Raw genomic sequence first — 27,298 nt, 5'->3', positions numbered from 1 at the left:
AAAAGGTCTTTTAATTCCCAGCATTGCCCAGCCAGCATAGGGTAAAATTCTTAAGAACATAATCTTAATGCTGCCTTGAGTGCTATTTTGTGTCTTTCACTGTCATACTCACTGCAGGCAGCAATTTTCACTGTTTCTAAGTTTTTGCATGAATCGCAAATGTATTTGCATCAGGTTTCCTTCACAACATGAAGGCTGGATGTGTGTGTGTGTGTCTGTGTCTCTTTCTCATGCACACATGTGCACATACACGCACACATACACACAGAAGGAAAGCTGGATTCTGAAGAAAAGTATGGACCACACATGGCTAAACTTCATGATCATAGCCATGAAATTTCTTAGATACAGAAGCCAGGTTCACCGCTGGTGAAATTATTGTTTTTCAGGTATATTTAGCATTAGGGATGGAAAGGAACAAGCCATGTGGAGCTCTTCTGAGAAGGAGGGGGGAAGTGGAAGCTTTCTTTGGAATTTACTTCTTCACCTTACCTACCTCCCCTCAAATCTGCTGATGCTGCTAAGTAGGCAAAATTGTCCAGGCTTATTACATCGATGATAGGACTCACCACTCGAGTATAATCCTGAAAGAATAGGAAAAAGGAAGGAAATTAGAATTTTGCCGGCAGGGAGAGAGATTAAGCTTCAGGAAATCAGAGACCAGAAGATTTATGCACATGGCAGAATGAGAAAAGCATCTGCATGCTGCACCGCTTCCCTTTGTTATCTCCAGCTTCCTTGCTGGTAGTAAGACAGAATCTGGAGGCTTTGCACATAAAATTGTTTTTTGCAGCACTGCTAAAGAGGGAAGAGTCAGAGTACAATGGCTATTGCTAAATGCTTGCTTTTCTGGACACACACACAGGACTCAGTTTCAAAGGGTTATTGATCAGAGTCACTATCAGATTGCGCTACGGTACTCTTAAGCTTCGATTTTCTGAGGTCATTCCAAGAAAATATGTTGATGGGCTAGAGTCATAAAGGTGAGAACTGCTACTTCTGAGGGAAGTCATTTCCTTTTCCTCTTTCACTAAGGCAAGGGATGGGCAACCTCAGGTGCTTCGGGAGCCAATTTCAACCCACCAAAGCCTTCCCAGGGGCTGCATCTGAACCCCCTTGCATCACCACATCTTGCCAGTGACAGCAGCAACAACAAGACAGCCGGTGGCTTGCCACAGATGGTGGCAGCAAACTGCAGCGGGACTCCAGAAAGGACCATTTTACCTTTAAAACAAGGCTTCGCATTTTCATTTGGCCTTTAAGACTGACACTGACACCAAACCACTGACTGCCTTGCCACTGCCACTGCGGCAGCAGGGGAACGGTGGCTGCCACCCTTCAGGCTGCCGGTCCCAAACAGCCCAAAGGCTGCATGCCACTCACCACCGACAACCTCCAAGTTATCATGGAGAAAGCCTCCTCTTGGAACATGATCGATATGATTTCTTTAAATCCAGGCAGCAGCATTTTTCAGACTTTTCTTCATACTTTAGTGAATTTGGCTTGCTTAGACAGTCAATAAGAATTGTTCAAATGAAGCCTCTTCAGGGGAATGTGCCTTTCCAACTGTGCTTATTGCTCTTACCAGTGAGTCCACACCAGGTGGTCCCAGGGATGTGCCTGGAAACAGCTGGTGAAACCTGAGTTGGCATCCCTAATTAGGGCTCTGATTCCACATTTTTTCCACAGTAAACTGTGTATCTCATCAAAGAGATACTCACTCCCCTGAAAAGTCCCTGGTTGATGTCTAAAAATATATTTAATTAGCTACATGTACTCCTACTAAGGCTGCTGCTTGCAATGGCAGGCCAGATACATCCTCCCAAGTAGAGCTACTCATGGATGGGCTGTCCAGCAAGCCATTCCAAGGGTTGGTCCACAAGGAGTTTCCAGTTCTCTAAATTTCACTTATTTGGCTCTGGACTGCAATACCCAATGGAGTAAAAGCCTCTTCAGACCCAGAACTACCCAGATACCATGATCAGCCTCACAGTCCTCCGTTGGACTGCCTGCTCCAAGCAGGCTTGCAAATGTGGCAAGAGGGAAGGGGGCCTCCTCAGTGTGTCCCACCCCACACCTTGATCACAGAATGATCTTCTCACTCAGGTCTGCTTGGCACCATCACTGCCATCTTTTCAGCATCAGTCCTCCTCTGCTGCTGACATTTGTTGTTTTATGATGGAGCATTAGTGTCAATAGTTTTTATCAGGTCCAGTGTCTTACTGTAACTGTTCTAGCTGTGCAGAGAGTTTTACATTTTGTATGTTAAGGAGTTTATCTCATGTTTTAATCATCCTGGATCGCGGCATTCCTTTTTGTGAACCCCCCAGAAAGCTTCAGCTACTGGATAGGATACCAATTAAATTAAAAAATGAGAAAGGGGATCATGGATGGAGAATGGCATAGAGTGGGATTAAGATGGCCGCTTATATGGAAGGTTTCCAGACACCCTATCAAACAGTAGCCTGGAGCTTTCCTTTGCCAGAGGATCTAATGAGGAATATTGGAAACGCACATTAATAATTTCTATTGCCCTTTTTTCATGTGCTGGCTACAAGACGCAGAAGCCTATGAAAAGAAGATGAGAGCTTGCTTCCTCCCATCCAAGAAGCAACTTTGGAAGGGAGCCCTGGTGCAGAAAGGGTTCATAAGGAAAACGCACAGGGGAAATCCGGGAGCTGCCTATCAGTGCGAGGATTAAGAAAGACAAAGGGGTGAGCAAAAAGGCCAGAAGCTAGCCTCGCTCTAAGCTGTTTTAATGCCAACAGACAGACCAGATGTTCCATGTTTAGGCAATAAAAATCTATGGGCTGGAGATAACAGTCAGAGCTGGCACTGACAACGTACAAGAGATCTCAGTACCAACCAGCACCACACACATCAAAAGACAACAGTTTCAGAAATGGGGGCCTTGAGAATGGCACGTTCTGCACTGACAGCAACGGTCCAGTCCCAACCTTGTGGCTGGAGGACTGCATGGTTCTTTGCCCAAAGATCTGACATCTAGACTCAAGAATGAGGAAGGAAATGTCTCTAGGTATGTTTAGTACACAGGTTTATTTTAGTAGTATCACCAACATTGTTCCCTGCCCTCCACAAACTGGGAGTGCTGAGAATTATGTTAGCTACCCAAACCCCTTGCAGAATGACATTACCACAGAAGAACAAATATATCTACCAGATGCAGTGCAGCTGAGCCACTGCTCTTTCTCTCGCACTTGCAGGACCCACTGTGAGTGCAACCAAAAGCCAGCATTTCCTGAAATGACCCTGGAAACAAGCTCAAGCCATTAGTCCCTGAAATAAGGCAGGCCAGCAGAACTCTCTTCTGCGAGACTGCTGACCTCCCCTCTTCTGGAAATGAGCATTCTGGTGCATTCCAGCTTGCTTTTGCGAGTGGCAGGTCATGTGAACACATGGGCAGCCTTGCACTAGCAGTGGGTCCTGCTGAGACAAGGGTGGCATTGCATACAGTGTGTTGTGCGTAGGCGCTTGGATGAGATTCTCAGGCACGCACGAGAGATGGCTGGTGTGGGAAGGATAGCTCGGAGGAGGGGATGCTGAACCAGACATGGCTCAGAGTTCACACTCTGATAACAGAGTTGTTGTTGCAACTCACAGGCACACATCTGGTCAAACCCTCCCATCATGCCAGCCTGAGCTGGCTCTGGATCAAAGGAGTCCAAGGACAACCTTGGCGCTGAGTCTCCCTCCTGCCTGTGGGAAAAGGCAGACAAAGGATGGGGGCGGGGGGAGAATTCTCAGAGGGAGAACACAGGCCCCCTCAAGACGTGGATGCTGGACCAATCAGGGCTGAGAGTGCAGGGAAGACACACGTGCTTTCACAGCGTGGCTCCTTCCAGAGTCCGGCCCCGAAGGGTTCATAAGCAAAGCTTTGGGTAAAGGGAGGCAGAGAGGGGTCATTTCTCCTTGTGTATGCGCCAAGGCTTGTGAATGCCCAGACTCCTGTGTAGAATAAAGACTCTTCCAAAAATTGCTGAAGTGGCTGTCTTGATTGGAAAGGGGATGCCTAGCTCACAACACAGTGTTGTAAACTGCCCAGAGAGCTTTGGCTAGAGGACGGTATAGAAATGTAATCACTAAGTAATAATCGCCATCACCATCAACATAATCATAATATAATTCAGCCTATGAACCCAGAATGAATGACACTGAAGTTACAGGTTTCCCCACCCTACAAAGATCCAGGACCAAAATCCATTAGTCCTGGCCAGCCTGCATGAATTCAAGATAATACTCTCCAACTAAAGATTTGTCTTCACTTAAGACGTCCAAGTGCAGTAATGACCTGGAACATGTGTGCGTGCTTGAACTCTCATCGCACCATCCAATGACAATAAGCCCATGACCAATTTTGGACCCAGATTCTCCTCTGGTGCTCAGCTGTCCAAGCACACCTCCCCCTGTGCAGCAGCAACTGTGGAGCTGCCACTGCTATTGTTGCTCCTGCCAGCAGAATGATTTTATGATCAAATATAAAGCAGACATTTATAGGCTACTGAGAGGGAGGATTTATTACACTGATGCTTTTTAGTCACCATTTCTAAGGTTTCACCTTCTACCTCCTCTGGACACTAAACTGAACATATATGTAATTTGCATCTCCAGCAGTTCTTCCTGCTTGTCTCCTGGGTCCTGTTAACTATGCAGGAACATTATTTTTTTTAGAAGGATAAAACCGGCCTCAAAGGTGGCAGGAAGATCCACCCTCCCCACTTCAGCTCCATCACTAGAGAGTCTTCAGCAGCGCAGTCACATCCTCTTGCGGTCCCCCTTGGCACACCCGGGACAGGAGCTGCCAACTCAGCTGTCTCGCTGTGCTCTCCTTCTACCCCAGGGTTAGCACCTTTCTTGCAGATGAACTCCAATAATATACTGCTGCACAGTGCTGGGATATATTCTGCAGATTATGGGTCTTGCTCTTGTGCAAGTAACACTAGGAGGCAGGAGAGGGAATTCTGCAAATTGGGAAAAGAAACCTGGGTGCCTCGTTTCTTATTTGCAGTGCTTTGTGTCTTGCCTATCCTTGTGAGTGCTATGTAGGCCATGCATGGAGCTGGATGCTGACCAATAACTAAGGAAAGGCATGAAGCAGGGGCCGGCGGGGGGAGACATGCTCACCTCTTTCACCCTCTGAAGCATTGGCTGCAGCCATTCACTGTTCACTTCGCAGTGGCTGTCCAGGAAGGTGAGAATGTCAGCTGTTGCTGTATCAGCACCTCGCACTCGAGAGCGGATCAGGCCTGAAAGGGGGAGTGGAAGGCAACAGAGAGAGAAGGATGGTGGACTAGTACAGAATTGTTTAGGGAAGAGACCAAGGAATGCTGCTATTTAGACCAGTCAACCAGTGATTAACAAATTGATCAATGGCATCCTAAGTGCAATATTGGAATCCGTCCTTTAACCAGGAGGTGCAGTAAGCCAAAGGGTGAGAAGAAACCGGGGAAATTACAGCTAACTACTTCTTGTACCATCACTGTTTTGACTAAAATTTTATATATATGTATGTCTTTCTTTTTTAAGTAATAGTTCTATTTATGTTCTCCTGGAGATCCTCCCTCTTATATGACCCCCAGTGCAGAAGAAGGTGCACAGAGAGCATCCAAGCTGTCTTTGTGACTTATGGTTCCTTCCTCCTTCCCACAGAGTGGTAGACCATTTAAGGTGGCCAAAGCCAAGAGGCTTAAGAGTCTTCCAGATAGCCTTGCAAAATTTCTTAGCTGATCAGGCCTGCCATTTTTGTTGGAAACCTGGCATAAGAAGCCGGCTGTAGGCTGACACAATAGTTTCCAGACCCCCTTTTCTGGTTGCCAGAACACAACCCTCTGTGCCTCAGCAGATTAGATGGTGAGGTGCGATCAAGCAACAGGTAAGCTGACCCAAATACAAGTAAAGAAAAGCCTGCAGCAAATTTAGCCAAACTCAGCTTAAAGACTGTTTGAAGGCCTCTGCCATTTCTTCTTTCCCACCATTAGGTCTGCACAGTCTCATCTAGTGGAGCTTTTCTGAGTGGTGAAAAGGTTTTTTATAACCTGGGTCCCCTTCACGGGACAGTTAGCATCCTCAAGATGTTTGTTCAGCCTCTGTCCATGATTACTAGCGTTAAAAACGTATGAGAGTTGATGGCCTTTTTGTGGAGCCAATCTGTGGAATATATTCGCTCTTAATTAAAGAGAGATGTGTTCCAACTAGCTTGGAACAAGCTGTAGCAAGACCACAAAAGGCCCACCTGGATTCCCATGAATCAAAGATTTTACCCGTAACTATATAACTTGTTGTGAGCTGCCCCGAGGCTTTGCTGCGATGGGGGCGGCATAAAAATGTTTTAAATAAATAAATACAGCTGTATCTGTACCTCCCCTTTCTGCCTAATTTGGCTGATCGGTCTGTGGCCAAACAGCTCCATGTACTCCTGTTGATGCCAACTGTTCTGGACCCATTTCAACCATGCTTCTGATCAGAATCTGTGCCTCTCATAGTGACCCTGTTCGCTGATGTTCCCTGGGATTGATCCCAGAGAGTGTAACCCTGCTCGTTATCATGGACTTTCAGTAGCATTTTGATCATGGCATATTTCTGATCAGCAGCATTGGTTAGGAATATTAAAGAGCTCTGATTTATAGCAGTTCTGTCCTTGACTTGCTGAAACATTCCAGGAAGTAGTGCCAAGTAATTGCTGTTCTTTCCCCTAGAAACTCTACTACAGAATACCACAGAGCGCTATCCTTCCTGTTATGCCTTTTAACATCCAGTGGAAACTACTGGGAGAGGGCTTTATTTACACAAAAAGTGCTTTAAGGTTTGCAGCCCAGACAAATGCAGATCAGGATCTGCTCTTCAGAGGGGGTGGCAGGTTTTAATTGGACTGAGAGAGGAGCTTCTGGATTCAGAGGAGGAGGCAACTGAAAGTCTGCCTTTGCACTGCCACCAGCTGCCTGCAGAAGTGGGTGATGCTTGCAAAGCTTTCTATGCTCACCTTCTCGACGATTGTTGCGTAGACATTTGACCTTTGGTATCTTCGTAAGAAGCTGGCAGTCCTCAGCTGAAGAGGAAAGAAAACAGTTGGCCCAACTGCCTAGTTTACTTGGCATCGACAGAAACGCTGAAATTAATTCTTCCCATGTGTCTTAACAGAGGGCAAAGTGTTGCTTTCATTTATGGAATGAATCAATCTGTTGATCCTTAAATAAATGGCCTTAATCCCATTGCCTAAAGTATCTCCCAAATAATTCCGCTTGCCTTTCAGCTCACTCCTCAAGTGATCAAGTCAGCAATTCTCAAACACACCACAGCAAACTTCAGATTACAACAACCTTCTGCAAGCTGGTGTCCTCCAGATGTGCTGGACTACAACCCATAGCTGGCTGGGGATATGGGGGCGTTGTAGTCCAACCCCTCCATCTGGAGGGTACCAGCTTGCAGAAAGCCTACGCTCCAGTTGTGCGCAACAGATCCTTCTCCTGCACGGTGTCCCCCAAAAGAGAGCCTTTAAAGCCAAGTATGGGTGGACTGAAAAGGCCTGCAGAAGCCTTCCTCTACCAGCCAGTTTTTACCTGAATGTTCCGCCACCCATTATGCTTTTGTCCCCGTGGCTACAGGGAGAAAAGCAACAGAAATAAAGGGAGAAAATTGTAGAAAAGAGGTGAAAAAACAGCTTTCTATCACTTTCCAAGCTGTAGCTGTGGCACTACTTCCCAAAGGTGGACGGGCAGAAGCAAAGCCTCTTTCACAACTCTGTGTCTGCCTTGTAATACCACTGCAGAGTCGTTGTGATATCTGGCCCAAGCACTGGACGAGGGAGAACTGGATCCAAGTCCCCACTCAGCCAGCAAGCTCACTGGCTGAGTGGCTTAGCCTAACCTATCTCAAGAGGCTGCTGTGAGAGAAAAAGGAGGAGGAAGATTATTCTTTGCAAGAAGGATTAAAAGGTGGGATATAAATGTAAGGTAATGGCAAAATAATAATATTGGCCAAAAGCAGCCCATTCTTCACTGAGGATCTTTCCTACCCATTTTTTTTCCATGACATTCTCTATCATGAAGGGCCAAAGTGATCTAAGGGTCAGAATATTAAGCTTGACTCTGGGAAGCCATGGCTTAAATCCTTGCAGTTTAAGCACTACTGCACACACATCACAGGGCTTGGGCAAGACACTTATATTCAGCTCTTTATAAAGATAAACTTAGCATCATGCGGCATTCAGTTTCAGTACAGTGGCCTGAGGTGACAGTTCACATTCCACATAAAGTACAGTAGAAAATATGAAAATTACTCTTGACAGCATGGAGCAGCCACTTGTCCCCCTTCCTTTTGCCTCCTTACAGAGCACTTCAGCTACAGTACTGTAAGCGAGAGAGACTATTTGGACCATGTCTGACCACTGGAAAATCATCTCGGTATGGTGCATGTCCCTGGAACAAGAACTGTAAGCTAAACCATCTTTTCCCTTTTTCATCGCTTTGAACCTCTCTCACAACCCAACACCAGCCACTGTTACATCCTGTGCTCTTTTCCTTGCCTTGCAAAGCCCCTCACTTATCTTCTTTGCACAGCCTTAGTATCTTGGGAAGATGCACTAAGGCTATGAGCCAAAGTACTTTATTTGGCAACATCATCCTGGAGCTTTTCCATTTCTACAGCTCCTCACTGTCTGAAAATACTGCTCTCATTTGGGCACTTTGTCAGAAGCTGTATCACTGAGATGCAGTGACAGGTATCCTAGATTAAAGGCTACAGAGGTACCGCTGGACATCTGCTAGACAAGAAAATTCAGGTCCTAAAATAAACCCAGGAATCTATTTTAGGTTATTAACACTCCAAGAATGTAGCAGAATCCCATTTCAGCCACACTAACAAGGATTGTGACCCTTGGAGACTGTTTATTAAAAGATGGCCTAACTATTTATTAAATGTATTTTAATTCATTCAATAATCAGTGTTCTTGGGAGATTACAAAAGTTAAAAAGCTAAAATGCCATAAAAGGAGCAGAATAATGAAACTATTCAGCATGTATGGAGATAAGATGCTGTATAAAGTGCATCGCTTAGTAGGTTTGAGAACAATAACGGGACCATCCCAAACATGCAGAATGTGCAACAGGTGCATCTGATCTTTTTCCGCTGGAGTGGTCAGGGATGGAATCCGGAACGCCCTTCATGAAAGCATGTCCTCACGCCCACTATGTTGTGGTCCCTCCTGGGAGTCCTTCCCATACTCTCCTCTTCTGTGCCTACTGTAATATGATGGAATGAACCTATGGACACCCCTGAGCCTCGCCTTCACAGGAGCACAGCTGTGCTTTTTTCACTCTTGTAGAATTAACTGTGTGGCTTCCTTCACTTCCTTGGCATTTTCGGTCCAAATCTCTGTGTCTGAAAATGATTTTGTGCCACGGTGTAACTTGGTGTCCTGCACTAATCAGGGGTTTGGACCCAATGGCCTTCTGGCCCCTTATAGAACTCTACCATTCTATGGTTCTATAATCCAAAGCCCCAAACCTGAGACAAGGGCTGCCTCCCATCTGGGGCTGCTAACAGCAGAGCGCTCTGTCTCTGCCACTGCAGTTGCTTTAGAAATCATGCCCCCCTTAGTCCCTTCTCAGGGTCAAACAAAAGGTGGCCTCCTGGCTAGGACATGCCGCATGTTGAAGATCTTTTGTTTCTATTTAAACATGCATAGGATTGCACCCTAAAGACATCATTAGCAACCACATCTTAAAAAATAATGGCAGGTATGCTCCACACCACCAGATGGTTTTTTTTTTTTTTTTGGCACCAATGGAAATTTTCCTTCCAGAGCTAGTAGCAGCCAAGGGGGAGGATGATTTTCACAGGAGCTGTGATGGAGGAATAACAGAATTAATCATCCCATTCCTGCATAACAGGGTTCTCAAGAAAATCCCCCATATCTGCTATTTGTTCAAAACGGGGAGGAAAATGAATAGGGTTCCCAGAAACTGTGCAATTGAACTTTCTTAGCCTCTTGTTTTGGGAACTCAAACAGCCACCAAAAAGTCATCTGCAAAGCTAGAGTAAACACTGCTCTGTTGTGCTAGGTTTCTAAAGAAATGGAACCGGATACAAATATTTTAAATAAATCAATAATAATACCTCCCACAGCAGAATTCCAGGCATGCATTGTCCTGGTATTGTTCTGCTCTGTGAAAGCCTCAGTAAGAACCTGTGCGTAATAATCCTAGCCTGTCAAGAACACAGAGCAAAAACCTTCTCCTCCCTCCTGAACTTCCATCACTGGGTCTCCTATATAACTGGGACAATTTATCTGCCTGGCAATCTATCTTCCCCAGCCACAGAGCCTTCCCCAAGAGCCTTTCACATCCACTGGTGCCAGGGCAGTGCTTTTCAATCGGCTTCATTGCCACGCAGGGGGCAATTTTCTTGGGGGATGCAGCTAGGGAAAGAAGGGCTGCTCCCCTCCCCACATGCTGCAATGTGCCCCCCCCCAACAAATCCTCTGTTGTCGTTGCTATGTGCTGTCAAGTCATCTCCAACTTATGGCCCTCCTATGAGTGAAAGCCTTCCAAAATTCCTACACAAAATGGCTCTGCTCAGCTCTTGTAAATTCAAGGCTTTTGCTTCCTTTATGGAGTCCATTCATCTCATATTTGGCTGTCCTCTTCTGCTTCTGCCTTCAATTTTCTCTAGCAGGATTGTCTTTTCCAGCAAGTTGTGCCTTCTGATGAAGTGCCCAAAGGATGACAGGCTCAGTTTGTCATTTTTGCTTCTAGGGAAAGTGCTGGCTTGATTTGATTCACGACCCACTTGGCTATCTTTCTGTCAGTCCAGGGTATCAATCCTCGGCTTAGAAAAAAGCTTCCCATTAGTACTAATGATAATTTCCACCCCCTAAGCTTAGGCACCACATGGTGGTGAGGATTTCTAAGGGAATTGGTGAGGGAAGGGCTAACCATCTTCCTGTGCATTCCATTGCATTCCCCACCCCAATCCCCTTCCCTTGGCAATTAAGCTTGGGGGGGGGGGAACCCTCCACTGATGCCAATGGAAACATTGGGACCCAAATCTGTTAAGCACCTAACAACACCTCTACTTATGATAACAACCTGGTCAGAACAGAACAGAGAAAGATGCCACAAAATAATACAATTCAGAACTAGTTTGTTTGCTTTTGTTGAGTGGAAATTAAAACAAGCACAACAAAGCTTTGGCCCTTCCTCTCTGCTTATCTCTGTCAGAAAAAGACGTCAGGAGAGCAAAGCTCCTGAGTGAAGGAGACAAAATGTGAACTGCAGCAATAAAATGAATACAAAACAAAAGATAATTAAAGAAATCTGAAAAAAACAATACTTACGATCAGAGCTGAAGTCATCTACTAAAATTATTTCCTGAATCAGGTTGGCTGGGGTACGATTCAGAACACTACAACAACAAAGGAACACATCTTGTCATTCTAAGTACAACAGCTCCCTTTTAGTGGTCCTGACCCAGGAATCATGGGCTCTCCATATGCAGATAGCCAACTCTCCAGGATTAAGGCTTCTGATCCTCATCCCCCTTGTGGACTGGCTGTGCAGGTTGCCACGTTCTCCAAACCCCATTTGGTGTGCAGAGGGAGGTGGCTCCAAACCACCCCAGAAACCATAGCTTGTTGCAAGGCTCTGGAGGTTTGGAAGCTGGCCACCCCTGTGCATCTCAGCAGCTTTGCAGAGCATGAGGAGAGAAGCACTGTGAGGGTAATCAGGCATGTGCGCAGCATGTGACCCGCCTGTACAGAATGGAGAGGGCAGGCCACCGTGCCTTCTTCTTCCTAGTATTTATGTGAACCGGGCCACTGTATCTCACTTGCAACAGCCTGCCAGTACATTCTATTGTTCTTTCTTACAATACATTGCACGGCAAGCAAGGAGCTGGGGTGGGGTGGGGGAGGTCCCCTGCTCCTCCTCTTCCTCGCTCCCTCCACCATCTGGGCCAGATCAAGAAGCAGCTGAACAAGGCAGGTAAAGAGGAGGAGCACTTCTGTAAGTGCTAAATATTGCTAAGAGGACCAAATTCCCTGAACTGCTGTCCAAGGCGAGGTGCTGCAGACTGCACCAGCTGTGCGAAGTGTTCTCTAAGATGCACCTTGAGACAAACGGTTGGTGCAGGCACTCCCTGAATGACAGCAATTTCATACTCTGCACAGGGTACCTGGTGAGCAGACAGTTCGTAAGAGACAGTGGTTTCCTGTGGTGTGAAAGATGTCAAGCAGGGCAAACAGTTTGTGACTGACAATCGTCCCCTGAAGAGAACTAGAAATGCCAGTGGGAAAGCTGTTCAAGATGCCACACTGAAAAGTTTCAGGCACGCAAGCATCTTTCCATTTTTTCCTAAAACCCTTCAGCCTCTTCACAGGAGTTTTAAATCTGAGTACCTATGCTGAAAATAACTGATCTACAGATGCTGTACTCCTTAAGTTGGGAAAGGTTCAGATGTAAAAGTATAAAGGAAAGATCAGGTACTCCCCCACACCTGATAAAGCCCAAACAGAGGAGATGGGGAGAATCATTACAGAAAAAGTCCACCTGAATAGTAATAGAGTTTCAGAATAAAATGCAGCAGTGTGCCCCTGAGCCTGGGTCTGAAAAAATAAACATTAACATCTAAGCCCTCTCTGCCCTAACTTTAGTCTTACTTTTTGTGCGAATACAACCAGACTGCATCCAGTGAATGGGAGCATGATGTTTCTGCATGCAAAGGAGTGCTGGTTTTGGACTGAGATGGGGCCTTTTCTACAGCTGGAGAGATGTGGCGGGGGGGGGGGGCAGGTAGCTGCCTGGGAGACCAACCCAGCCTCCATCCCACCTCTGACCTGCAGTATTAAGGGAGGACAGCACTGCAGGACTACTTGAGCGACCCTTTCACAGCACCCCCAAGGTTTCTCAGCTCACGTCCTGGGTTCAGACAGGAGCTTGGTTTCCATGCATGCATGCTTTCCACGACTCTCCATCTTCCCTGCCAATGGTGGCACGTATCCCATCAGCCTCAGCGGCTCAGCATCAATCGATCCCAGTGATCACTGCTCCTGCCTGTGTCACCTGCCATTCCCTCATGGCCTGCATGCCCCACTGGCCCTGCCCTCAGCCAGCTGCATTTTGCTTTACTCCTTCTGCTGCTCAGTGCAGGAACTGCCTGTACAATAGATAGCACTGTTGCTGCAGAGTAACACTTCAGGAGCACTGCCCTGTGCTGCCTTGCTCTGTGCCAACGTGCCAGCAGCCCCATCTCTCATCGCCCGTTGCTGCTTGTGTCCACGCTCTCCAAGCAGAACTCCCACGTGCTCCCAGGGGCTGCCCTCCCCTGCATTCAGGCACATGGCGGGCATCACTGTAGGCACCCAGGCCAAGGACTGAGGAGCAGTCCTGCTGGGCAGAGCTTCCTGCAGGAGTGCCTGTGGGCATCTGCCTGGGAAAATATTCCAGTGGGATGCAAGGAATGTGTTTGTCCCGCAACTGTGGTGTGGGTGATGGGGAACAGCAGGGCTTGTTGACAGTCCAGGAGAATGTCAGGGACAAGATAGGAGTGGAGGGGATGGTGGAAGGCAGAGGGGGAGACGTGGGTTTCCCAGGGCGATCACCCTGGTGGTGAGGCACACACACAGCCTGTGTGTGTCTCATGTGCAAGGCGGCCTTCACAAGAGAAGAGGGCTCCCAGAGTAGCACTGGCAAAGAACATTTTCCAAGCGTCACTCCAGTAAAGTGCAGAGACCAGACCAGAGTGCCAAGAACAGCTGTCTTCCTGGTCACTGCGGCTGGAGGTGACATGATACTCAGCCTCTAGGAGTTCCTGCTGCCATGGCTGTGCACCTGAAAGCTGTGCACTGGCAAGGCAGAAAGGGAGGATGGAGCAGCCAATCAGAGTGTTGCTGCCTACAACTGAGCAGTTGCTAAGCAGTTTTGGACAGTGGTGAATGCAGACAAGAGCATCTCCTGAAGTTGCAGCCACTCCTGCCACAGAACTCTATGGTGAAAGCATGGAAACCGCACAGAAGCACAGTGTCTTGGTTCAGACACGGGAAGAAGCCATGGTGAAGCACGTAACCTTACAACAAGCCATTGTTTTCCCATGTTGTTCCATTCCTACCCAGTGAATAAAATGAAATGGCCCACCCAGGGAATAAAATAATTCTCTCTACACTTTTTATAGCTATGTGCCTTTTCTTCTGCTTGTTTCTCTTGGAGGAGGAAATGGGAGAGCAAAGGAGTACAAGGTAACAGAGAAGGAAACACAGAGGTATAACTGTCCATCTCCCACTCTCTTCTCTATTCCTCTGTGTTCCCTGTCTTCCTTCTCAGCAAGCCTCACTTGCCCACTGGTTGGTGGCGTCTTTGTCTCCACAGCCATACTTCCTGTTAACGTAGAGCAGATTTCATGTCTCCTTTTCTTTCAGTTTTCTCACACAACAGACTCAAAGTCTCATTGTTTACTTAAATGTCCTTGAATTGTTAGTGGTTCTCTGTCCCTGTTTGAGTTTTTCTTTATTAAAATAATTCTTTTTTTACTCCTGCGAACCTTGGAGTGTCTTTTGTTCATAGATTTACTTAAAAACTAAAAATGGGAACTAATACCTTTATTCCTATCTCTGGCCAAACGCTTCAGATTTCAGTTAAATGAAATGAACAAATGAAAGATAGAAAATCAATATTTCCAGAGGATACCAGAGAACATGTAATACTAAGAACAATACACTTTAAATTAAATAGCACTTTAAAGTGTTCAAATCCTTATCCTCATATTGTAAGGCCACTTACTGAGTTCACAGCACAGGTGAGAGCCAAATAATGGATACCCTACTCTTAGTCACTACAGCAGTTCTACCTGGGCATTCATTTTCAGACTTGCCAATTGTCCCCAGAACTCCAGTACATTGATTATGTCTCACCAACTCTGAAAGAGGAGTCTCGTGGGGCTTCAAACTACTAAAATCAGGCATAGAAACTCAGTAACAGGTTTAAAAATTTTGGTGTTAGCATCTCTTATCAATTGGACTTCCTTACCTCCGCCATTCCCCAAAGTGACATTAAACTTCTGTTCAGGAAAATGTCAGGACAAAATGAGTGAAAGCGCTGCCATGATATGGCTGCTGAAAGCCTGACACTGTAAGAACAGCTTTAGACTTAAGGTGGGATTTCCTGATCTGATCAGGAAACCATGTTGCAAGTCTTGCTCCTCACCTGCACCTTAGAAATGCTGTTGTTTGCCTGTCCTGCTCAAGTACATCCTTAGATATGCTAATTGTTTGCCTGTCCTGAGAGTTCTTCATTTGTGTTGTGTGTAAGTCTTTCTGAAATGGTGCTCTGCTTCAGGGTGGTTTAAGAAGCACAGAGTAAGTGGCTGAAGGTACCCCAGGAAATTAAATCCCCACACCTGCCTTGCGAGGCTGGTTGGCTGGTGACTGATACAAGACTGAAAACGAGGGCACAGAGGGTGTTCTTGCTCCTGAGAGAGTGTGTGAAGCCCTGGTATAATTGAGGAAGTTCAATAAGTTGGTCATTGTCCAACTCGAAGCAAGGCTGTCCAGCTGGGAGAAGGCGACTGATTGGAGAATGTGTGGAATCTTTCCCTTTCCCATCCCAACAACTGCGGTGAAAAAGAGCCAGACCTGGGAAGCAAGGAAATTGTGCACCTTGTAGGGTTTTGCATGAAAGGTCCTGCCTTGTCTGGACAACCTCAATAAGCATAACCTGTATGAAAGTCCCGTGAGATTCTGCTAAAGCAGAGTCTAGGGCAATTTCCTTGTCAGAAGTGGGAAAACTGGTGTGTTACATGTTTATGAACATTTGTCCAAAATATTGCAAACATTTAAGCCGCACCTGATCTATCCAACTGATGCTTCCCTAGGCAAGAAGCTCTTCTTTGATTGGAATTAATGATTGCATTTGCAAATACAGAAGGGAAGACAGGAAGGGAGATGACTGGTGGCTGGTTATCTTTGCTGGCATAAAAGAAAAACAAAAGGCACTGAGAATTCTCATGTTGGGAATTTCAGGGACTTCCAAGAAAAGCTCAAATGGCTAAGTAAAGTACAGAAGGAAAGGTTTTTTCTCACAATATGGGGGAAATTGGTTGGTAAATCCTGGAAAAAATTGCACTAGTAAACTGAATGTGAAAGACTGCATGTGTGCATAGAAAGATTAAAAAGTTCTTTTTGCTCAGCATTCCAAGAAACAAGATGTTTGTATTTGGTAGACAACCTGAGCAGTGGCAGGCTGGAGTTCAACAAGGAAAATGCAAAATCCAATGGAAAGGCATATTGTGGTGAGCCACTAGTTGGGACCAAGTCACAGAGGTGGGGCGGGGTGGGGTGGGGGGAGCCCTTAAAACCAGCAGAGACTAGCTCTGAACATGAACCCTGCACTGTCCTGCCCATACAATAAACAGCAAATGTTCTCTTGATTGTACACCCCCAGCGTATCTACTCTCCGAGGTTTTCTTGTCAGAAACAACCCTGTAATCATCTATAACAATTTAATTGCATGTAACTTTCAACAGGTGCTACTCAACTCACTAATTAATCAAAATCAGATCAGCCCTTAATTGTTATGGAAGGCCTAATCCACCGGCTGTGCTTTTCGAAAGGAAGCACTTCTGCCTCAGAAGTGTGACCGGCCACCACAAAACAAGCAGAACGTGTGATGCAATTTCTGCATTATCACCTCCTGCTTGCCTGCCTTTCCTGCAGTCTTGTGCAAACTTGTAAGAAGACAATACTTGGAACAGAGCAGTCCTTTTCATACTTCACCTACCCCATAGCACTTTGCAGTAATTACTTAGTGGTAGGGGCACTGGCTGTGCAGGCGAATGTGGCAGCAATTATACTCACAGTAATAATTCATGCCCAGCCTAGTGCATTCAAATCTATTTTATTGAGATACATGGCTTACCTCAAGCACCTTGAAAACAGTGCTGGGGTTTTTTTTAAAAAAATGCTGCCAGAAAACCAAGAATTAGGCTGAACCTGAGCAGAAGAGAATTTTGCTAAGAACTCAAAGAGCCACACAGCTACTCTACAAGTACAGATGACAGAATCATTCAAAGATGCACCCTATAATGGCATGGGAGAAAGCCCTCACATGAAAATTACCCCCATAAGGACAATTTACCATGCCAGCAGCAATCTTGTCACATAACATTTGAGGTGGGACAGTCTCTCCTGCTATCATCTCAATAGGCATGTAGGCATTTTCCTGCAGACATAAGATTAACTAGCCCATTTCATACATTACCAAAAATAGCTTGGTCACTACCGGTCTGTGATTGTTCTCACAGCACTCCCACTAGTATGCAATATAGACAGCTTCTACATACATGATTAGGATGGATCTAGTAGCTGTTCCTTAGGAGAGGATGTGGTCATGCAATCCACTCTAATCATGGAGATAGAAGTTGCATATGTTGCCAGAAGTACTGCTGGAGAACCCACAGGAGAGTAAAAATTCTACTCCTCCCAAACCCCACAATGTGTATAAAACGGGCCACGGGTGGTTCTGTCTCACTAAGGTCTTAAAATGCTTCCTGATTGAGTTTGAATGCCTCTGCTGTGTTGTTAAATTCTTTGCACTGGTTTATTCACATTTGCCTTGGGGACCTGCAGTGCTGTGGATATTCCAACTTGTTCACATAAAATGGTGGCAAATCATGGGTATCTAACGCACAACTGGTGGGTATGTGAACTCCATGTGAGTCACTTCTGGTTTCCATAAACAACCTCAAGTTGGCTGACTGGAGCTGTCACTGTGATGTACAAACCCTGGGTAAACAACCCAGCATTTAGCCCAGATCTGGGTTATGGTATCATGCTGACAGCCTCCAACTGCACCAGTCTGAAGTTATTTACAGAAAATGGAAACAGCTTATTATGTGGCACCCATTGCAGCCAAATCCTAGCATGAAATGTTAACAGCCCCCTCCAGTCTTGACTGTTTGCCTTTAGGATACCACTGCAATCCCATTCCATTGCTGCCTCAGTCGGAACATTACCTTAAAGGTCAAGGGGAACCATTGCTTTGATTCTGATCATGCAAAATCTGGTAGATATATGATTTCACAGATGGTTGCTTGCTAGTCCTCTACTTTACCTTGACTCCATTTTTAAACTAGTATAGCTACAATGTGCACTTCATCATGAGAAAGAGGTTGGACTTGTAATCACTCCCTGAGCCATAGAAGATAATCAGTTTAAAAGGAGTCAGGAATATTCCCAGAATCTGTTAATTTTGATGCTTCAACTCTGGAAAGCTGAAAATGATGGACTGACTAAATGTATATGCAGAATACCTTTGTGGCAACTCTTAACCACCAATCCTCATTCATGTCAGAGTAGCATTAGGGGAAAGGATCTCCAGAGTGAACAGGAATTTTAATTCATTTTGTTTCCAGCCAGTTTCTACACAGAATGAGAGATTTGAAATTACAGCCCACCTCTAGCTGGAATTTCTTGCCAGTTTTAGGTGTGTTATAAAACAACCTCAGTCATCATAGGGAAAGAAGTCGCTTCTAGGCATACCTGAGACCTCACACCTGTCATTTTAGATACAGGCCCCTGGAGACGATACAGTCATATCAATTGTTGTTCCTGCATTGCATTGTTCAAGCCAACCTTGTTAGGAACAAGGTAGTTCTCAGACTGTGTGCATTGGCTGTATTTTAAGATCCAGTAGAACAGCTGTTTTTAGTGGCAGAGTCTGTCTGTTGTTCAAGCAAATGGCTGGTTGTGTGTTTTCTTTCTTTTTTGCTGCTGGGCCATTGAGCACAAAAATATCTCGGGCCTGTCCCGCCAGCCTGCCTATTGCCCAGAATAAAAAAATTATCCTCCCCAAGGGAAACCTCCCCAAGACCAATCATTCCTTGCAGCAGATTTGTTTCTACCAGTGCGCAAAACCATCCTTGTACTCATGAAGCCTAGCTAGGTTACACTTGAAAGAGCCTGTTATTTATTCACAAAGCAGTTTTCTGCAAGACCCCAAGACCTGGAGTGAGGAAAAATAGTCCAATGAATAATGCATCATTGCCAGAGGTACTCTTAGCTGCCTTCCAGCTGAGATGCTTCAGCTCTCTTGCTCACTGTCATTTTCCACCTCCATGTTCATAGAGAAAGCATTAGTTGACCTGATAGACTGCTTAAGGGACACTTTGAGCCAATTTTTAATAACTCAAGAAGAACAGAGGTTGTTTTCTCCAGGAAAAAAAACAAAGGAATAAATAGCCTTACCACCCTCTTTAGCCTAGAAAGAGACAGGGGGAAATAGTCAGTGGAAGAAACATTTCTTTGCTGAAAAATAAACAAACAAACCCAGTAGTAGTCAGGGTGTCAGGGAAGTTGTGTTCAAAAAATGGAGTCATGCTTCAGAAGTGCATTTAATATGTACACTTCTGGAGGAGAAACACAGATTCTGGTTGGGTGTTGCCCTGTGATAAATTCCCCATTCCCAGCAAAGGTTTGCAGCACTGAGACATCAGATTCCATTTTCACCCATTGCCACAAAAATAAGCCAGTGAATGAACCCATGCTTGCTTAAACAAACAAGTAGCACTTTGAAAAGAAACCGATATATGAGCCGCCTGAAATATGAGGAAAGAAGCAAGACTGGTGCTGAGGCAGGGCTGGAATTATTAGTGAAATACTGTGATAAGAGATTCTTTCTTTCTGTCCATCTGTCTGTTTTTTTTACCACTTTTTATCATTTACTATCTGGGACGATCTGGTGGTGTTAGTTCTATTAATGCTGTGTTAGTGTAAACCAGTGCTTGAGCAATGACAACAGCTCTTGCCAGAACAATGAGGAATTTGGTGCCCATCAACAGCAACCAAACAGCTTGTTAATGGCAAGTTTCAATTAAAACAAGGTGCATCAAAAGGATACACCTTGTTTTCAAGCGAAATCCAGCTCGTGGAAGTTTCCTCGAAGGATGACTTTGCTGGAAAACAAGGCGTATTCCCCCAAAGCCCCTCTTTTCAAAGGACAATAGCCACTGTTTTGCAGCCCACTTCACATGTTATATTCCCCTTCCCCAGCAGCACTGTGTTAGAGAGATTAGCTCTGCCCCCATTCCCTGTTCAGTTATACTGCATAAATTGGAGTACAAGGCATCTGGAAGACAGGAGGATGAAGAAGGTAAGCAGTTCAAATGATGACACTTTGCATTTCTAATTAAAAGTTAAAAGTTGCATTTCAGCTAACTGAAGAAAAGTCTTTTGTTAGTGCTCAGTATATCTACACATGTTTGGATTTAGAAGCAGGTACCACTGAGTTCAACAGAACTTGCTGCAAGGATGCACAGGACTACCTCAAAGTTTAGTCTTTAAGGTGTCATTGGACTCCTGTTTAAGAAAAAAATGGACTTTTGTCCTTCATTTGCATAGTAAAATTTCTTATTTATTTTCTAGCAAAATTTTAGACATTTTGAGATTTCTATTAGAAAGCAATGGTATAAATTGTACTGAATATTTCAGCTTATATAACAAGTATTTGAGAGCCAGTGTGGTGTAGTGGCTAAGAGTGTGGGACTGAGACTCAGGTGATCTGGGTTCTAGTCCCCACTCAACCATGGTGCTCACTAGGTGACTTTCAACCAGTCAGACTCTCAGCCCAACCTACCTCACAAGGTTGTTGTTGTGAGGATAATATTAAGAAGAGAATATTATGTAAGTTACCTTGTGTTCCTTGAAAGCCAAAAAGATAGGATAATAATAAGATAGATAGATAGATGGATAGATAGATAGATAGATAATAAAAAATGTGTGAGCTGTAAAGAATAGTATTAAAATGTTTAAAGAGAAAAATATCAAATGCTGTGGAATGACAGATTAAAAGTTAAAAAAAACCTGTGTGTCAATCAATCTACAAGTTATATAACCTCATCAGTATTTATAAATCCTTATAATATTGGCCACAATTACATGCAACATTAAGTCATGGTTTATGCTAATCAAGAGTCTTGCTCTATTCATGATTTGTCTTGTGGATAAGCAAGCAAATGTTGGCTTCTTTTTCCTATTTCTGGTTTGTTTCCCTCCCATCCATTTTGACAGCCTTCAGAGCAGGTTGCTCTCTTTGGGCACCTCTACTGTGCAGCAGACAAGCCAGGAATGAGCCATTGTTCTGGGTTCAGATGTCATAATAATTAAAGAAACCAGTCAGTAAGCCAACAACAAACCACGATTTCTTTGTAGTTGTAACAGTAAGCAAATCCTAGTTGTTTACAGGGTGGATTCCAGCAGAACAAGGCAGAATTTGACCAATGACACCATATCTTAATATTATGTGTGTGCCAGACCACTGTTGCATTATCATGATGGGACTGGCCATCACAGCTGACTAGCAGAAATTAATGCTTAGTTACCAAATGCAGTAACTACAATAATTTCTAGACCCATGAGATTTTAAATATTTGACTAAAAAATACTCTGAACATTTTGAAATGTCAAACATTTACTCAAAGAGTCCCTTAAGCCATCATTCAGAATTGGGTCATGCCGTTTTTCTGTGGATGCAGCAGAAAGAAACCATGAACAAGGTGAATCATAAATGAACCTTGTGCCCAATTGCCTGATTGCCGATGTCATCACTGATCTATCAAAAACATTTTGATTTTTGGTTGGTGTTTGCGTTTAGGCATCTAATATTTGCACGCAGCGTTGGTGTTTGCGTTTAGGCATCTAATATTTGCACACAGCGTTGGTGTTTGCGTTTAGGCATCTAATATTTGCACGCAGATAGTTGAGCACAGATGGGAGAGACGCCCTGGTGCACCTCCGAGTCTGCTCCTATGACCAAGCTGCATTAGAGCTTGCTGTCCTCACTCCCCAGGTAAGGCTCTCCCTGCAAGTTTTGTTTCTTCTCCTGTCACTGAACAACTGTCAGCAACTAGGAGGCATGGTGAAATAAAAAAATAAATGATTGCACTGCATGCCCCCCAAAAGGCAGCAGCACACAAAGACAGAAAAGCTGCAGAAAAGGGACCAGCAGGCACCTGTGTCTGAAGTGGGGAGGCATTTATGACCACCAAACTTGGATTTGGATGGCTGACTTTAGAGATCAGTTATGAGACTTGAAGCAGCCCATTTCACACTGCTCAAGGTTTTACCAGAAGTGACAAGTGCCGTTTTAGTGTCTATCAATTCATACAAAAGCATCATGGGATGTATCATACTTCTTTATCCTGGGATGAACCAGACTGTATTGGTCAGCTTGACATGATTAATTTTCATTCTGTAAAGGGCATGACTCTGTTGTGAAGCATCAGGAACACTCCCTCGTTTTGTTTTTTTGTGGATTCCTCTGTCAGACATAATACCTCTCCCACCACCACCACCTTTCCGGCTGCTTAATTCTTGATGAATGCCCCCTTTTGCTCAAGGAATTTCCCAAGTTCCTGCTCAAAATACTTGAAAAACTGTCTGGAGAAATTCTATCCATTCTGAAATATTCAATTCAAATGCTAAATGTTCATTACTAGACAGAAGAGGTTGTGTCCCTGTTCCTCTACACGATAACATTTCTGCCTTTGCTCATTCTAACTTTCTATAAGCCGCAGCTATGGCAAATTTGTAAGATAGTAACAAATCCCAGATACAACCTTCCTGGCTTACTAAGGCATAGCTGATTAACAATGCAATCCTATATCCACCTCACTGAGTTCAATGGAACCTATTCCTAAGGAGGTGATGGTAACCCAAGCCGGGATCGAGCATCCAAGCATGCATGCTTCTTCCCTTGTAAATCTCCTTTCTTAAGCTATACTTCCGTGAAGGAAATGGCACTGGAAGATGATTGCAAGGAGAGAGCTGATGTGGTCCAAGATGGGCAGCATCTTTTGGGAGAGTTGCCATGCCTTAAACTCTAAACCATTTGTGGGTGTTGCGTTTTTTTCAAAAAGAATGTGTTATTTTGGAATGAGAGAGAATCTGTTACCTTGGAATGTTTAGGATCCCTACAACATGTGAAACCAGCCACTGTCCATTAACCTCAGCTTATGTTAAGGCAGGCACACGATGGCATAACTCCCTTCAAGCTGATAAACGGAGCTTTGGAAACAGCTGTGCTTCCTTATGAGATCATCTTGGCCTTCAGGGGCTGCAGGTGTAGAAGTCCTGAGAGTGTCATAGGCAATGAGCCTCAATTCAGACCTGAACTGTGGAGACACTGCATGCTGGCTGGCTTCTGGGGTCTCTCTCTTGCTAATTTTCTGGGGTTCCCAGTGACAGAAAGAAGGAATGAACAGCTCTGCCCTACAATATTGAATGGTAGCCATTATCCTTTTTAGCCTGCTTTCAACCAATAGTATCATGTGTTCTGTTATTCAGCTTTGTTAATAAACTATATCTATATCCACTTGTATGCCTTTTGTTTCTGGATCCAATTAAAGAACCACTTGCCTCCTGGCAAGAATGTTTCCACCCAGTTCTGGTTAAGCTACAGTTCCAAATTATGGCTCTAATGAGAAAGTGTAATGTTGATTAGCTAACCACAATCTCAATTTTAAGATACTAGTTATTAAACAGGTATTAAACAGACTCCCATTTTGAACATAACAAAGAATTGTAGTTTAAGAGAGCAGGACTGAAACACCAAAGGTGGCAGTGAAAAGAGGAAGAGATGGGACGTAGGAGGAAGCTGTTGGCCTAGTGTCCCACTGAACTGAATGAGACTGTCTTCTCTCTGATTATGATTGGGATTTACAGCTTTACAGAGCAACCTAGTGAAATCACTGAATCCTTGATGATTCACTGTGAAGAATTTGCTTACCACTTTCAGGACAAAGTCACTTGAATCCACTACAATTTGGACTCCACAGTTGATTTAGTCTCATTGAGAGAGATGTTCAGAGTACCATCTTATCCGACTTTGATGGATGAGTTTCAATTACTGTGGCCTGCTGATATGGTCGAGGTACTTGGTTTTGTTCACACCACCACTTGCTTACTTGACCCTTGTTCATTTTGGCTCATTAAGAAATCTAGCAAGGGAATTCACACCTGAGTCCAGGAGGCTGTCAATGCCTTGCTGAGAGAGGGAGTGGTCCCAGCCTCCTTGAAGGAGGCTGTGATAAGGCCACTCCTAAAAAAGCCAAACCTGGGCCCAGAAGCCATGGCCAACTATAGGCCTGTTGCAAACATCCCATTTTTGGGCAAGGTGCTTGAGCAGGTGATGGTCAAGCAGCTCCAGGTACTCTTGCATGAAACAGATTATCCAGATCCATTTCAGTTGGGCTTTAGGCTGGAGTTCTGGATGGAAACTGCCATGGCCACCCTGTAGAATGACTTTTTCCAGGAGAGGGAGAGGCGGAGTGCAACTCTGCTGATTCTCCTGCACATCTCAGTGACTTTCAACACTATCAACCATGGTGTCCTTCTGGACAGGTTGGGTGGGTTAGGAGTTGTGGGCACTGCATTGCAATGGTTTCACTTCTATCTGGTCAATAAAGTCCAGAAGGTGGTGCTGGGAGAAAGTTGCTCTGGTCCATGGCAGTTAAGCTATGGGGTTACTCAGGGCTCTATACGGTCCCCATGCTGTTTAATACATACATGAAACTGCTGGAAGAGGTCATTTGGAGGTGGAGACTCAGGGGTCATCAGTATGGTGAGGACACCCAGCTTTACATCGCATTCTCCTCAAACCCAGGTGAGGTGGTTTCTATCCTGAAACACTGCCTGAGCTTGAGTGGATGACTGGCCCTTGTGAAGGAAGGGCCAGTCAGTCCAGCAAGGAGGTGAAGAGGATGGCGAACAGAAGAGGGGCCAATTCAGTGGCTATACCCTGTCTATAGATTAGCCTCCCAAGAGCATTTCGCCTGGAACCTTCTTTACAATCTTTTTGGCACCAGGCAAAAGCATTATTCATTATTCATTATTCATTATTCTCCAGGCATTTTAACAATTAATTTTACATTTTATAAATTTTAATGGAATTAAATTTTATTGAGTCTCAGAATTTTAACACATATTGTTTTAACTTCTTATGTGACTGTCTAACTCTCAGCTGCATGTTGTCATGAACTGTATATTCTTGTGAGTTATGTCTATTGTTAAGTTTTTGATTATATTATTGGATTATTATTATGATATTATGTGTATTATTGTTTTATTGTTAGTTCATTGGAATATATGTTCTGATCCTGTTTGCTCCTGTTGGGCTACTTGGTTTCAGAGTATAAATTTAATTAATTAATAAATCTTTACTCCTTTCATTCAGAAGAGTCATGGGCAGACAAAGGAAGTATTAGAACCTGCTCTATATGGACTGCCCCTAGATATGTATAGGACATTGTGAAATCAATTCCATCATGTTTCATGGATTGTCATGTACCTTTCGGTCCATCATCTGATCAATGATGGGATCAGATTTTGAGTAAACAGATTCATATGCATTTGCACAAATTTGCAGTTGTACAAATCTGCAAGTCTGAAAATTAGCAAATCACTGTTAAATATGCAAATCCCTCCCAAATGCAAATTTTCATTCTTTAGTCTGCAGGAGTAACATCATTTTGGTTGCTGTTTTTTAAAATAAAAATCCTTATTTTTCTACAACTAAATTTGTATAAAATTTACAAAAATTTAAAGAAGCTTGCAAATTAAAACCAAAGTTAAAACCAAATTTGTATAAAAATAGAGAAAGTTTTAAAAACTTTCCCAACTTGGCAAAAGCTGGTGGAATCTGCAGGCTGAATTCTTAGACATTTAAACTCCTGAGTGCATTGCAGTATCCAATATCCCTAACTGTTCCCCATCCCAAAAGAACAGTAGGAAGAAACATCAGGTGTTGATTTTTGCTCAAGTGGAATTGCTTCTGTTATGAGCTTTGCTTTTTTGAGCATATGGTTCTTGCTGTAACTGTTGTATTTTATAAATACTGTAAGCCGTTCTGAGAACTCTAGTCAAACAGTGATATACATCTATTAAGTAAATAAACTTTCTTGATTTCTGCAAATATACTTAGGCTCACTGCAACATTATATCTCATTCATGAGAGCTAAAAATCTGCCTTACCTTTTCACTGTGCGGAGCAACGTGGAGCGAGCCTCATTGTGAAAGGTGATGATGATGCTAGTTGCTGGAAGGTCAGCACCATAGTGCACAGATGCACACCTGTAACAGGTGAGAGAGAAGTTTGGGTCAGACAGAGCACAGGCTCTGAGGAATTCACTAATACAAATAAAACTCCCACATTTTCTGCCAGCTCACAAAATTTCATGCACATATTTGCTAAAAACTTGATCCCTGTGAATTTTGGAGCTCTACCAACACCTTTGCCAGACAGTTTCTTTTGTGTGTATGCAATTCATCCTATACTGGCAGTGCTGACAGCAGCATCCACTGAATTCTAGCTTCCAGGAAGACTAGTTAACTAGCATGTTGGTTTCAAAGAGAAAAAAGGATGATACTGGTCCAAACTCTTAGAACTAGCAACACGCTCTCCCTGTTGGGGCAGGGAGAGAAACAGGAGCAATCTATGGAATCAGCTGCTACTGTTGCTTCCTACACGGTCCAAGCTGTAGCTGATCAGAGGGAAGGCAGGAATATTCTCTGACTAGTAGCACCATCACACAGCAATGCAGGAGGCACAGAGCGGGCCCGTCGCCAGTCCCCTGCTCACCCAGTGCGGCTCTTTGCCGCCAACTCGCTGCTTGACTCTCACCAGAGCAGGGGTCCTTCCTTTGGTCACCACAGTGATGGCAGCCACTGACTACTTGCCAAACCACTTTGTTGCATGGACCACTGCCCATTCCTAACCTGTATCCCTATACTGAGCATGTACCCAAGCATTAGAAAATACAATATATTTTGCCTAGCTTACCGTACAATTTTCACATGCAGCTTTTGAACCTGTGCCAGAACTCCAACGTGCCATTTTTATGGAGAATGTGACACATCTTGTATTAGTCATGAAAATTGAATGTTACAGAAAATAAATATTTTGGAAATAGACTGTAATTATATCATGATATATTGTCATGACTGTAAGGCTGCACTTCTCACTATTCAGAAAGTAAACAGAGTGGGAGATCTGATTGAGAGAGAAAGCTTCTCTCAGGCCAAGATCCAAGAGATCCTACTCCACCAGAAACTCCTGCGCCAGCACTGTCCCCATTTCACCACCACCTCCAATGCCTAACAAAGTGCTTCCTATTCCAGGGAAATTATTTCTGAAGTAGAACAAATTCAAGATCCCCTTATCCCAGCATGGCCAACAGACACAAAACCAAGCGGATCTTTCTGATGGCAAGGAGAAGAGCCAGTTACCTGGGGGAGAGGGACAGG

The 27,298-nt window shown here is 44.3% G+C and overlaps 1 protein-coding gene across 1 annotated transcript in view; it reads right to left on the bottom strand.

Moving 5' to 3' along the window:
- GALNT16 (polypeptide N-acetylgalactosaminyltransferase 16) overlaps positions 1 to 27,298 on the bottom strand; it is a 165,521-nt gene that overhangs the window by 38,451 nt on the left and 99,772 nt on the right. The window contains exons 3-7 of the mRNA XM_044435773.1: positions 26,027 to 26,125; positions 11,351 to 11,418; positions 6,998 to 7,063; positions 5,143 to 5,264; positions 497 to 584 (exon numbers count right to left, since the gene is read on the bottom strand). Of these exons, the coding sequence (XP_044291708.1) occupies positions 497 to 584; positions 5,143 to 5,264; positions 6,998 to 7,063; positions 11,351 to 11,418; positions 26,027 to 26,125 (443 nt within the window). The remainder of the gene's footprint in view (positions 1 to 496; positions 585 to 5,142; positions 5,265 to 6,997; positions 7,064 to 11,350; positions 11,419 to 26,026; positions 26,126 to 27,298) is intronic.

This window comes from Varanus komodoensis, unplaced genomic scaffold (assembly GCF_004798865.1).
Source record: "Varanus komodoensis strain SLA01 unplaced genomic scaffold, ASM479886v1 scaffold3, whole genome shotgun sequence".
Taxonomy (NCBI): Eukaryota; Metazoa; Chordata; class Lepidosauria; order Squamata; family Varanidae; genus Varanus; species Varanus komodoensis.
Note: the sequence above shows the minus strand (reverse complement) of the source record. Positions and strands in the feature narration are given on the sequence as shown.